Consider the following 14,777-nt stretch of genomic DNA (forward strand, 5'->3'; position numbering starts at 1 on the left):
TTGGATTTTTACAAATTCATCTTTTGAAAGACAGGGTCCTGAAAAGGGGATGTTTCTTTTTTTTCTTTTTTTTTGATGAGTTTAGGTTAGGCTGTAGGTTATAATGGGTTATCCTATAGGTTAGTAGCCCATAGGCTAACCTATTGTATAGTCTATAGGCCCGGGGATCATCAACTAGATTTAGCTGCAGGACCCCCAAAAAATCTTTTTTTGCTGGAGTGAATGGTTGGGCGTCAGAACATAATTACGTAATTTGTAGACTGCAATTTGACAGCAAGAAGCCCAAATGGATATAACATTTGACTAAAACATAATCATTTCTAACTTTTCTTACATTTGTATACAATCATGTGACTCCTTGTTGTGCGTGGGAATACTTGATCCGATTTCTTAAAATAAAATAACTTTGAGTAGATTTCCTGGTGTTTTTGCAGTCAATAAAAATTCCACAGAAACAAACTATGTATACAGTGCATTCGGAAAGTATTCAGTCCCCTTCCCTTTTTCCAAATTTTGTTACATTACCCCCTTATTCAAAAATGGATTAAATATAAATTCCTCATCAATCTAGACACAATACCCCATAATGACAAAGCGAAAACAAGTTTTTAGAAATGTTTGCAAATGTATATATAAAAGAAATCCTTATTTAAATAAGTATTCAGACCCTTTGCTACGAGACTCGAAATTGAGCTTAGGTGCATCCTGTTTCTATTGATCATCCTTGATGTTTATACATCTTGGAGTCCACCTGTGGTAAATTCAATTGATTGGACATGATTTGGAAAGGCACACACCTCTCTATACAAGGGCCCACAGTTGACAGTGCATGTCAGAGCAAAAACCAAGCCATGAGGTCAATGGAATTGTCCGTAGAGTTCTGAGACAGGATTGTGTCAAGGCACAGATCTGGGGAAGGTCGCCAAAACATTTCTGCAGCACTGAAGGTCCCCAAGAACACAGTGGCTTCCATAGTTCTTAAATGGAAGACGTTTGGAACCACAAAGACTCCTCCTACAGCTGGCTGCCTGGCCAAACTGAGAAATCGGGGGAGAAGGACCTTGTTCAGGGAGGTGACCAAGAACCCGATGGCCACTCTGACAGAGCTCCAGAGTTCCTCTGTGGAGATGGGAGAACCTTCCAGAAGGACAACAATCTCTGCAGCACTCCACCAATCAGGCCTTTCTGGTAGTGGGCAGACCGAAGCCACTCTTCAGTAAAAGGCATGTGACAACCCGCATGGAGTTTTCCAAAAAGGAACCTAAAGGACTCTGACCATGAGAAACAAGATTCTCTGGACTGATGAAACCAAGATTGAGCTCTTTGGCCTGAATGCCAAGTGTCACATCTGGAAGGAACCTGGCACCATCCCTACGGTGAAGAATGTGGGGGCAGCAGTATAACGCTGTGGAGATGTTATTCAGAGGCAGGGACTGGGAGACTAGTCAGGATCGAGGGAAAGATGAACTGAGCAAAGTACAGAGGGATACTTGATGATAACCTGCTCCAGAGCGCTAAGTGCCTCAGACTCTGGAGAAGGTTCACCTTCCAACAGGACAACGACCCAAAGCACACTGCCAAGACAATGCAGGGGTGGCTTCGGGACAAGTATCTGAATGTTCTTGAGCTTGGCACCCATCTCCCATTTTTCTCTGCAGATCCTCTAAAGCTCTGTCGTGTTGGATGTGGAGCGTTGCTGCAGAGCTATTTTCAGGTCTCTCCAGATATGTTTGATCGGGTTCAAGTCCAGGCTCTCGCTGGGCCACTCAAGGACATTCGGTGACTTGTCCCGAATCCACTCCTGCATTGTCTTGCCAGTATGCTTAGGGTTGTTGTCTTTAGCAAACAGCCAAGTCATGAGGTTTAAGGAATTGTCCATCGAGCTCTGAGACGGGATTGTGTCGCGGCACAGATCTGGGGAAGGGTACCAAATAATTCCTGCAACATTGAAGGTCCCCAAGAACACCATTCACCAAGACTCTTTCTAGAGCTGGCTGCCCAGAGTTCCTCTGTGGAGATTGGAGAACCTTCCAGAAGAACAACCATCTCTACAGCACTCCACCAATCAGGCCTTTGTGGTAGAGTGAGTAGGTGTGTTAAAATTTTATACTGGTGCTGTATAATTATATATTTGAGATTCTTCAAAGTAGCCACACTTTGCCTTGATGATTGCCAAGAGTGTGCAAAGCTTTCTGTCAACCAGCTTCATGAGGTAGTCCCCTGGAATGCATTTCAATTAACAGGTGTGCCTTGTTAAAAGTGAATTTGTGGAATTTCTTTCCTTAATGCGTTTGAGCCTATCAGTTCTGTTGTGACAAGGTAGGGGTTGTATACAGAAGATAGCCCTATTTGGTAAAAGACCAAGTCCATATTACGGCAAGATCAGTTCAAATAAGCAAAGAGAAACAACAGTCCATTACTGTAAGACATGAAGGTCAGTCAATCTGGAAAATTTCAAGAACTTTGGAGGTTTCTTCAAGAGCAGTCACAAGAACCATCAAACGCTATGATGAAACTGAAACTCATGAGGACAGCCACAGGAAAGGAAGACCCAAAGTTACCTCTAATGTACAGAGTTACTAGCCTCAGAAATTGCAGCCCAAATAAATGCTTTGGCGTTCAAGTAATGGACACCTCTCAACTTCAACTGTTCAGAGGAGAATGAGTGAATCAGGCCTTCATGATTGAATTGCTGCAAAGAAGCCACTACTAAAGGACACCAATAATAAGACTTGTGCCAAGAAACGCAAGAAATGGACGTTACCGGTGGAAATCTATCCTTTGGTCTGACGAGTCCAAATTTGAGATTTTTGGTTCCAACCACCGTGTCTTTGTGAGATGCAGAGTAGGTGAACGGATTATCTTTGCACCGTGAAGCATTGCGGTATGATAGTGTGGGGGGGTTTTGCTGGTGACACTGTCAGTGATTTATTTAGAATTCAAGGCACACTTATGCAGCATGGCTACCACAGCATTCTGCAGCGATATGCCATCCCACTTGGTTTGGGCTTAGTGGGACTATCATTTGTTTTTCAACAGGACAATGACTCAAAACACACCGGCAGGTTGTGTAAGGGCTATTTGACCAAGAAGGAGAGTGATGGAGTGCTGCATCAGATGACATGGCATCCACAATCACCTGACCTCAACCCAATTGAGATGGTTCTACATGATTCTGTTTGTTTTTTCATAGTTTTGATGTCTTCACTATTATTCTACAATGTAGGAAATAGTCAAAATAAAGAAAAACCCTTGAATGAGTAGGTGTGTCCAAACCTTACATGTATTTATGTATTATTTCTTAGCTCAAAACTCGAGGGGCCAAGTAAAAACCACCTATGGGCCAAATTGGTTAATGAACCCTGCTATAGGCTGACAGGACCTGGTTATAGTATCCTTGGAACTGACAAGCAAGGGTGTGTGTTTGTCTTGGTTTGAGTATCGGCCTAATGTCAAGTATTGTTCTCGTCAGTAGATTTTCACCTGAACTCTCAATCATAGGACCTTTCAGAAATTCACGGCATGATAATGATATTACATAGAATGAATTACTTGACGACAGAGCTGATTGTTGTAACGAGCCTAACTTTACACAGTCGTGGAAAAGTCCATTGTCTTTGGAAAGCTAGTCGGCATTATAAAGTCTGCTGTACTAACTACTTATAGGCCTATTCAGCTGTCATGGCTGTTTTATGTTCTCATGTTCCTGTTATATACACCTAACCCTTGCAATGTAGCATATTTTCTGTGCATTGATTTAATTTGACTTCTGGTCAGGAATTAGTCTATTGAATTCTGCTAATGCAAGGTAGGAATCAGAGTTCTCCATACCAGTGCAGTTCTAGTTTGCAAACATACTGGCTCCACCACTGTGAACTGTTTGGCTTCATGCTGAGAAGGAGCCACATGACATTGTGTGCATTTGGCCAGTACAACCCCATAACAGAACATTTAACGCCCATTATGCTTTGCACTGACTTCACTCTGCACTCCAATGCTGCAGGACATGTGGGCTCAATTATCTATTAGGTAATACTATTGCAATGGTGAGGTCATTGCCCCCCCGCCCCGCCCATTCAATGTCCTCTGTGAGAGTGTTCAGATCTTGGGCTATTTTGTCATTTGGCTGCCTCTTTTGCCAATTCCTCCCCCCCAACTCCTCACCCAACCCCTTTATTGTAACAGCCTGACCCCCTCATTGGTTATGTAACAAGAAGCCCAAATTATCAGTTACATAAATGCATACATGCATGCATACATACATACATATAAGGATTCCAGTACTAGAAATACATTGAAGGCAATGTTTCGTGCGGTACTCAATGTTCCACGTTTTGCTTAGTCTTTACCAGTTATGGTAAGAGTGCCAATATCATCTATTCTGTGCCACGCACAAACACGCACGCGAAAGACACGACAGCTGTTGGTCCCACGGCTCTGATTTGAAATGTAACATACTTTAATACATTAATCTGTGCTCTGGCTGTGCGACGTGTATGCACGGTGATGAATGTCAAGGACAGCATACTATATAGGACAGGCCTAGGTCTACTTCATTGTCGTTAATAGTAAGGAGAGGGCTGTTGGACTGCAGGCCTATTGAGGGGGAGAAGGGATCGGCTATAGGATGTTCAGCGTCCTCTCTGTGACCCTGTATTCATTGTTATCAGTAGGCATTTCCTTTCAACTGTTAACTTCAACATGGCTCGTAAGATTTGAGATGGTAGACACACTGATGTGCAGGGCCGTGCACAGACCTTTCAGCGGGCAGGTTAAAAAAAATAAATGTTTAACACCTTTTAAAAATCTCAATTCATAACATACCTGCTGTATAGATTTGTGATATTTTTTTAAATTATTGAGCATAGGTCTGTTTATTTCTGTGACACATTCACTCGTCACTAATTATAAGCAAGCTACACTATATATACAAATGTATGTGGGCACTGCTTCAAATGAATGGATTGAGCTATTTTAGCCACACCGTTTGCACACAGGTGTATAAAATTGAGCACACTTCCATGCAATCTCCATAGACAAACATTAGCAGTAGAACGGCCTTACTAAAGAGCTCCGAGTTCCAAACTGCCTCTGGAAGCAACGGCGGCACATACCTGTTTGTCAGGAGATTCATAAAAGGGGTTTCCATGGCCGAGCAGCTGCACACAAGCCTAAGATCACCATGTGCAATGCCAACCGCCGGCTGAAGTGGTGTAAAGCTCGTCGCCATTGAACTCTGGAGCACAATGATGCAAACTAGTCACCTTTTGGCAGAATTCGCTGTTTTTTAAGCCAAAATAGGTCAACTGTGATTCGTGTAGATTTTTGTGACTGGGGTCTTCTCTAATATGTACGTTTGGGTCACTAATGGCTGTAAGCAAACCAGTGATGCGCGTTTGGGAGCAATTATATCTATATCCAAGGCTCGAGCCTGGGCTCAGCCAGCCATTCACATAAGAACAGGATGCAGCACAAGAATGAAGACAACCAACTTGCTAGTTACAGTATCAGTGCGCGTTCTGGAAAGACAGCGGAGAGTGGAAAGGCAGTTTGATTTGGTGATGAAGCGTACTTCATGAGCTGTAACCAAAAAAAATGGTATTTGGAAAGTTTGAGGTGAGGGAGCAAGTGTGATGGAACACGTTTTGTTAGCATTAAGTACTATTATCTTGCTACAGTAGCTGGATCAAATTATCTGTTAGCTAGCCAGAGAAATGTTGAGCAACATTATCTAACTTAGCTGATCAAATAATTGAGTTTGATGTGAAAATTAGCTTGCTAACGTTACATCAGATAACTTTAATGTTCCTGAGGAACCAGTTAGCTATAGTGTTAACTGGTGTGTATTACTCCTTGCCGTTCCTCAAGCTATAACGTCAACGTAAACTCACTCACTTTTGTACATCACCTTGGTCCGTACAATTAACCTTATTTTTGCGCCCAAAAAACATAATACTTTCAGATCAACTGTAAAATCAATGTAAAGCACAATTTCTCTCCTTTCCAGCAAAATCAATGACGAGACCTTCATGATTCCCATAATTCAAGAAGGCAATGAGCTCGGTCTGGTCTTTTTTAAAAATTGCGGGTGGGCAGCGAAGGCTACGAAGTGATCGTGAAAGGGGGAAATATGTTGTGTGAGGAAACAACAGGTTTTTTCGCCCGATTTGTTAAACAAATCAACTTTAAAATGTAAATAAAACAAATTGTTTATGTAATGTCACATCACTTACCTGTTTGTCGAATTTGAAGAGGGGTTTAGGGCTGCGCTAACGTTAGCCTCACAAGTGAACTGCAGCTGTTCCGACTTTTGAGTCATGATGGCTCGCAGTAATGACGTGAAAAAAATACAATTGGCACCCTAGTCATGAAATATTAGTTTAATATTAGCAATAATTATATTAATTTAGACAAGAATGACAGTCACGACAGTCGTTTTCATTTGCAGCCTCGTTTGAATGTTGCGGTTACGCACATTTGTACGGAATGGGGTGAGTTTACGTTAGTTGCTCACTGGACTCTGGCAATCCTGTGAAATGTTAACTAGTTAGTTCATAGCTTGCTAATGTTTTCCCTCTGGTTAATTTTCAGAATGGGATAATTAGGTGAAAAATGAGGCGTTGCTTGTTACACAAGTGGATTCAGGGATCAAGTGTAGCTGGGCCTGGCTTAAACTGGATGCCGACAGAGTTGAAAGGAACACCACACTTTCCCACTTTTTTTCAATGAGGTGTAGAAAAAGGGGTATGCCAAGTGTACTCTGCCTGAAAGAGATCAATTATACCAACAAAGGGTCTCATTCTCTGCTGTTGGCACATTGTAGAACAGATGTACACAGGCAAAGTGTAGAACGTACTAATGCTCAGTGTAGCCCATTTTATATATTGCTTTTGTTGTTGCACTTTACATACTGTAACATTTTTGTGAGTGGGGGATTATTAAATTTTTTTACTTAGTGAATGTTATTTTTACACATGTAGCTTTGTGCAATTAATCAATGTGTACTATAGTGGCCATTATAATAGAGCAAAAATAGAATGCCTGTTTCATTTTCTACTTTAAGATGTTTCTTTCCCAAGTGCGATATTTTAGATTGTGTGGTCACGAGCGTTCTATTATAAAGGCTGTCATGGCAAACTGCAATATTGTGTTTTTCTCTGGACTTGAGTGTCATTTGCAGTGAAGTCTAGGCAACAAACATCATCGGATTGCTTTCCTTAAAATGTTTAGCTATGAGTTTGGTTCACAATAACCACTTTTTATTTTACACACAGAGACTGATCATATTCTTTGTTGGTTAGTTAGTACACAGTTAACCTGCATTTCAAGACGGGATCCAGCCTAAAAGTCACTAGAAATGTTAGCATTTTAAAGCTAATAAAACATTTAAAGTACCCTCCTAGCAGTGTTTTTAGTGGGGGGCACCTTTTGGATCCTCACTGGGGCTGTTTTTCATGGTTTGGTCTAGGGCCCTTAATTCTAGTGAAAGGAAATCTTAACGCTACAGCATACAATGACCATTCTAGACGATTCTGTGCTTCCAGCATTGTGGCAACAGTTTGGGGAGGACCCTTTCATGTTTCAGCATGACAATGCCCCCGTGAATAATGTGAGGTCAATACAGAAATGGATTGTCGAGATCGGCGTGGAAGAAGTTGACTGGCCTGCACAGAGCCCTGACCTCAACCCCATCGAACACCTTTGGGATGAACTGGAACGCCGACTGCAAGCCAGGCCTAATTGCCCGACCTCACTAATGCTCTTGTGGCTGAATGGAAGCATGTCCCGCAGCAATGTTCCAACAACAAGTGGGAAGCCTTCCCAAAAGAGTGGGCTGTTCTAGCGGCAAAGGGAGGACCTACTCCATATAAATGTCCATGATTTTGGAATGAAATGTTCGACGAGCAGGTGTCCACATACTTTCAGTTATGTAGTTACAGTGCTTCCTAAAGACATGATTGACGTTGGGAAAAGAGGATGGGCGATCAGCTAATCAATTGATGCTGATGAAACCAAGTTAACTAGCTCGATTTTATTTTACTGATGTGATTTTTACTGATTTGGTGATTTATCTTCTACGCTGTATCAATAACTTCATAATATTATATTCATCTTCATGATATATGGCGATTTAGCTAGTCTTGACTACCGGTGTTGCTGCTGCCAACTGAAGAAGGGATGGAGTTGAGTCTGCGGGTCGTTGATGCAGCCAATCCCCTCTACCTCTCTGTTGTGCGTTTCACCCAACCAGATCGAATATTGACGATGTAAATCAATTGATAATCAAATGTTATGCTTCTGTGGCAGTACTGTTGCTTTTCAAACAAGGTAGCTAGCTCCACACACACTCAATCGGTGACCACATCTCAAGCCATGCATGTTTGGATAATGGGTGTGCACAATCCCAGTGTAAGGTGGACTTGGTAACAGGTGCAACCGGGCGTGTGCAAGCGCTGTACAGGGCAGACCAACAGGCGCAACCAACGGACTGGGTGGCCAACTTCACAACGACTTGCGGGCAATGGGTTCAGAACAACAACTTTATTTAAAAAATAAATTACCACCACCCAAAAGGGCACTTGGCGAGTGGGAGGGGTGCAGGTTGGCTATATCATCTATGCAGCGCCTCAGTTGTGGCTGGCAGAGCAGGTTCTTCTGGATTTGGGTTACCTTGTGCTCAGTGTTCACGCAGTCCCATTACCGGTTGTGGGAAGGAAATGGCAGACGCAGCAGCCAGCTAGCTGTACATGCTGACTCAAACCCCTGGCCTGGAGTCCTCTTTCATTGCAGCCTGTTTCTCACACCTGTCTGTCAGGTGGGAACACCTCTCCTGGCTACCAGCACCGCCCTACTAACCTCCACTGACAATGATTTTCCTGATCATATCACTGTTATCCTTCTAATTCCTGGTGCCTTAAGTGTCTCGTTTTTTTTAACCCTTCACTTAGGTCCGAAGGTTCTCAGATCACAACCAAATAGGCGAGGTGGTAGGTAAACACTTTAGCTTGACGGGGCATGCATTAGCCTGTGCTTGGCCTTGTATTGTTTGTCCTGTCTTACTAGTGCTGCAGTTAGTGTAGACTAAGTGTTCGGCTTGTCTCATTTCAGCCCTGTGCTTCTCCAACTAGCTCCAGTGCAGCAGGCCTATAGGAAGCAGCTGCTAGCTGGGTTTTAAGGGGTTACTTGGAGTACACAGAGACCCAGTGACTGACTGCTGCCTGTAAAACTTGACCTTTTTTCTGCTAACTCTCATTCAAAGAGCCAGAGAGGGAGACGAGCCATTGCGCACTCGGACTCACGTGTTGCCCCACATGTTCGGACCCTATTACCAGAGTCGAAACAATGTGATTTAGTATTGGGTCTCGCCTATTAAAAGTTGTGCAAAACATTCTGTGCCACATAACTAGCACAGATGCTGGTCACACAGTGCTTTTTAATGTGTTTGGCTGGGATGATGACACAGTGGGTGACTGGCTAAACCTCCTGACCTGCTGAATGGAATGGAATGGAGAAGACCATGTGACGATGCCCTCTAACCAAAGACGCCCAGCTATGTGTGTGATTCTACGTCTCCTTCCCTGTCATGTTATTCTGAGTGCACGAGGGGTCAAGTGTTTTACACACACACACACACACACACACACACATTGTAAACACGGAGTGTAACCATGTCCCACGCCGTCGCGGCTAGCCTTCTCATCTCTCTGGCCACTTAGGTTTTATGACTTTAGAGAGGAACTTGCATAGTAGCTCCCTGTTTGTGTGCCAGCTGCATGTGTTATGTAGTGTCTTGGGTAATGGCATACAGTGGGGAGTGGAAACATCAATGGTGTGTTTTGACTAAGTGCCCTACATTTGCATAATACAGCTTACAGACCTAGCCTCTCTGGAACTGAGGAAAGGGAGCATTTGGGAAAGCATTTGAAAGTACATTGGCCTCCACCATTTAAAGGGGGAGATGGGGGGGGAGCTTTCCAGTATGAGTGAGACCAAATGAAGCTATAGCTTAGTTTTTAAATGTACTATGGCCTGTTTTTATTAGGTGGATATTTAGCCATGTAAGCCTATACAATGTTTGTTTTTGGCTGAAGCGGACCAGGAATGAAGGAAGGAAGTAAAGGACAGAGGAAGAGCTGTGTTCTCAGAACTATCGCCTTTGTTGTGTACACGCATTACCGCTTTCATTCTTTTATCCAAGGCCAGGTCGCGTTGAAGTGAAATTCCTTGACTGGCTTCTCTTGGTTCGGAGACGAGGGACAAAGGGGAGCAGGAAAGAGGAGATGGAGCTGTTGACTTTCTGGGGACTCATTGTAGAGCAGACCTTAAATACTGTACGGTTGCCTGCCTTGTTTGTACAGAGACTTAGGAACATTGATGGACACCATCAGATGCACTAAAATAGCTTCCATAGAGTCCGCTTTGTCACTTAGCTCTCTGGATACTGTTGTGATTACCTCGACTAACTACTGTGTTATTGACTTGTTAATTGTTTACTCCATGTGTAACTCTGTCTGTTCACACTGCTATGCTTTATCTTGGCCAGGTCGCAGTTGCAAATGAGAACTTGTTCTCAACTAGCCTACCTGGTTAAATAAAGGTGAAATAAAATTTAAAAAAATAACCTGTACCCCCGCACATTGACTCATTACCAGTACTCCCTGTATATAGCCTCGTTATTGTTATGTACTTGTAACGTTTTGACTGATTTTAGATTTTTTTTTAAACTTTAGTTTCAGTAAAACATTTTTTTTTTACTCTTTCTTGAAATGCTTTGTTGGTTAAGTGCTTGTAAGTAAGCATTTCACAGTAAGGTCTACCTACACCTGTTGTATTCAGCACATGTGACAAATAAAATTTGATTTGAACTTTGATTTTATAACGTCTCCCATTGGCATTGAGTGATATATGCAAAAGTCGAAGTTTAACACTTCTCTAAAGTCTGAAATGGGCACCAACTGTAAGTCGAGTTAAGATAAGTATATTCTTGGTAATAACAATCCCTTAACTAGCTAGCCTTTATGACATTGGGTGCATCTTAATTGTGTTTCCTTGACTCATGTCCTCTTTCCTCCTTGCCGCCGCCTCAAAACACATTGGAGGAGAAGGTCCTAGAGGAGGAATCTGACCTTCTCCTCAATGCGTTTTTGAAAAGGAAGTGAGGAGAGCGGACACGAGGAAACACAATTGATATTCCTCTCTTGTAGCCGAGTGGAGCCCAAATGATCTCAACCCCAGTGGAATAGAACAAAGTTCAGATGGGTTGTAAACACGGTGCCCTCGTGTAGCCTATTTTACACTGCTTCATAGACCTCTCACTTTCCTATTTCAAAAACTGTATATTGCTTGACAGTCTGCTCCAGATAACAGGCCAACACATGAGTCTGGCCTAAGATGAGCATCGCAAAATAGTTTTTGTATAACAATGGGGCAGATAACTTACAGGTGTGGTGCCATTTTGGTTTGAGTAGGTGTTAGAATAAGTTGATGGGCCTTTCCTACTGACATGCACCCCATGGACAATGTGTCTATCAGGTAGAAGCTTTGTGCACCTTGTATTCTTACTGGCAGAGCACCTGGTCTTCCTCTCATGTGGGCCCTTGCGTAACATCTGTCTCCTGGTCAGTGTGAGAAAGGAGGTCAGTCTCTCACTCCACGAATATGATCTGGTTCACCTTACATCGGATCGGAATGGCAAAAGTACAGCTCGTTTTGCAGTTTCTTCTCAAATCCAATTTACTCAGTTATTTAGCCGCGTATTGTAAGCAGGTGTATCCCCACAGGTGTGGTTCCTGAGATTAAAATGATGTTAACCATATGCCATGCCCGTCTGTCTCCAGATCTCAACCCAATTGAACACTTATGGGAGATTCTGGAGTGGTGCCTGAGACTGTGTTTTCCACCACCCTCAACAAAACAAACTTATTGTGTTTCTCAGGGATGAATGGGGTTTCCATCCCGCCAATAGAGTTCCAGACAGTTGTAGAATCTATGCTAAGGTGCATTGAAGCTGTTCTGGCTCATGGTGGCCCATTGCCCTATTAAGACTGTTGGTGGTTCCTTTATTTTGGCAGTTACCTGTGTGCTCGTTCTGTACTTTAACTCTTCAGCACCTCACTGTACCTGTCAGTCATAAATATGGCTGTCTTACTCTTCCACAACCTTGTCGCTGCAGGTGTGCCCAATGTGTTGTGTCTCCTTGTCGCCCTCCCCTCGTCTTTCCATCGGGCCCTTCTTAGCACATGTCAGCAACTCCTCCCTCCCACGAGCTGAGTTTGTAGTGCCTGGTTGTGTCCCGTTTAGAAGTTGAAAGCTTTTACTTTAGGACGGACACGAGTGCTCTTCATTGACCGATATTGATTATAGGTTGTTCTGAAGGATCCTACCGTACGGTGTTACGGAATTTGTGTTGCAATTAAATAATACTGTACTTCATATCCAGTAAAATGTGTGTTTCATAATTTTCTTTTAGGCTACACGTTATCTTTCAAACAGGATACTTTATTTTCTAGCTGCCTATTTTATAATGCCGCTAAGGAGATAGGTCGACATACATACTGTCAAATATCTATTGGGTTCGTTGGACTAATACGTGTTGACCATGGTCCGATTGGAGTGAACATTTTCGAGGATATTTGACGCCGCGGGTCTCAACTATCGGTCTACGGTTCGGTGGTCCAGTCATGACGCTCGGTAGTGTGTCCGCCACCGGGAGCTCGGCGGAAGGCTGCTTCTGCTCCTGCTGTGGAGTGAAAATGACACCCTCCTTCTCCGACAACGGAGTTGTGTCTCAGAACCAGATCAACCAACTGTGAGTTGTGCATTTTTTTGCGATTAATATTTGTGATTTTAAAATTACGAAAACATTTCCCCACTATAATAATTTGCAAACAGGAATAATTTCCCCATGTAGTGGACATGCTATATTGAAGTTAATTTACTTTGCCTCAGTTGTCACACTTCTCAGATGTGGCAACATTTATTGTGAAGGTATCGAACACATTTCTAATAACGTTGTGACAGTCCATCCTGACTGCATGCATTTCCCGAGAGTGACGTAACAGGATACAAGTCATCTTGACCGGGCTTCCTCTCCTGGTTGAGAAATAAAAGCACAGATAGCACAATGGGTTATCTTTGACAGCATGGCGTAATATCTGAATCATCTACCTGGCTGTCTCCAATCTGGTCTGACGAATCCTGTCGGTTAGATATCCATATAAAGCATCAGTGTCTGCTCTGAACTGCCAGTCTCACTTCACCCCCTTTTTCAGGTGTATGGCTTTCCCTGTGTCCCTAAGCCCCTAAACTTTCCCAGGTGTATGGCTTTCCTCTGTGTCCTCTAAGCCCCTAAACTGGCTTCCCCAGGTGTATGGCTTTCCTCTGTGTCCTCTAAGCCCCTAAACTGGCTTCCCCAGGTGTATGGCTTTCCTCTGTGTCCTCTAAGCCCCTAAACTGGCTTCCCCAGGTGTATGGCTTTCCTCTGTGTCCTCTAAGCCCCTAAACTGGCTTCCCCAGGTGTATGGCTTTCCTCTGTGTCCTCTAAGCCCCTAAACTGGCTTCCCCAGGTGTATGGCTTTCCTCTGTGTCCTCTAAGCCCCTAAACTGGCTTCCCCAGGTGTATGGCTTTCTTCTGTGTCCTCTAAGCCCCTAAACTGGCTTCCCCAGGTGTATGGCTTTCCTCTGTGTCCTCTAAGCCCCTAAACTGGCTTAAACTGGCCCAGGTGTATGGCTTTCCTCTGTGTCCTCTAAGCCCCTAAACTGGCTTCCCCAGGTGTATGGCTTTCCTCTGTGTCCTCTAAGCCCCTAAACTGGCTTCCCCAGGTGTATGGCTTTCCTCTGTGTCCTCTAAGCCCCTAAACTGGCTTCCCCAGGTGTATGGCTTTCCTCTGTGTCCTCTAAGCCCCTAAACTGGCTTCCCCAGGTGTATGGCTTTCCTCTGTGTCCTCTAAGCCCCTAAACTGGCTTCCCCAGGTGTATGGCTTTCCTCTGTGTCCTCTAAGCCCCTAAACTGGCTTCCCAGGTGTATGGCTTTCCTCTGTGTCCTCTAAGCCCCTAAACTGGCTTCCCCAGGTGTATGGCTTTCCTCTGTGTCCTCTAAGCCCCTAAACTGGCTTTCCTCTGTGTCCTCTAAGCCCCTAAACTGGCTTTCCTCTGTGTCCTCTAAGCCCCTAAACTGGCTTCCCCAGGTGTATGGCAGGCACTTTGATTTTTTTTGTGTGCTGCTTAAATGTATACAATATATATTTATATCTTATCAATTATGCTTTGGCTGATTTGTTGTATTATGTGTCCTGAGAATATTCTATAGCCCATCTATCTGTGTTTTTGAGTTGAAGCTTTTTGTTCTGAAGCTTTCAGCCATTCCAACTGGGCTGATTGGCTGAGGTGTTCATACTTGTTCCTCTGTTTTTATACAGTGTGAGACCAGTCATCAGATCCAGGTGGCCGGCCAGAGAATGATTTGATAGCTGCCATGTAGTACAGGTGTGAACATAATACAGGAATGATTAGAACTCACCTGTTAAGTGGAGTGCTTTGAATACAGATAAATGGCCTACCTGATGAAGGGTAGGTAGGGTGAAGGGTGGGTAGTGGGTTGTATTTGTTGTGTAGGAAAGCACTCAAGGGAACCTGTATTTCCAGGTGTAAGTCCATCAGATGAATTGAAGTTTTTATACAGTGTGCTGTTAAGTGTCTGTTGGAACTAGCCTAGACACCCTTGCTCCAGAGTTTTAGTCTAGGTCTACAGTGTGTTTCAGGGCAGTAGCAGTTCATCA

General features: G+C 43.6%; 1 protein-coding gene across 4 annotated transcripts in view; it reads left to right on the forward strand.

Moving 5' to 3' along the window:
• Positions 1-14,777, forward strand: part of LOC112266829 (protein phosphatase Slingshot homolog 2) — a 42,379-nt gene that overhangs the window by 10,763 nt on the left and 16,839 nt on the right. For 2 of the 4 annotated variants that reach the window (XM_024444680.2, XM_024444681.2), the window contains exon 1: positions 12,292-12,808. The exons of the other annotated variants lie outside the window; for them this stretch is intronic. In XM_024444680.2, the coding sequence (XP_024300448.1) occupies positions 12,681-12,808 (128 nt within the window). In that variant the 5' untranslated portion in view covers positions 12,292-12,680. Of the gene's footprint in view, positions 1-12,291; positions 12,809-14,777 lie in introns of those variants that run through there. 4 annotated transcript variants of the gene reach the window in all.

This window comes from Oncorhynchus tshawytscha, linkage group LG14 (assembly GCF_018296145.1).
Source record: "Oncorhynchus tshawytscha isolate Ot180627B linkage group LG14, Otsh_v2.0, whole genome shotgun sequence".
Classification (NCBI taxonomy): Eukaryota; Metazoa; Chordata; class Actinopteri; order Salmoniformes; family Salmonidae; genus Oncorhynchus; species Oncorhynchus tshawytscha.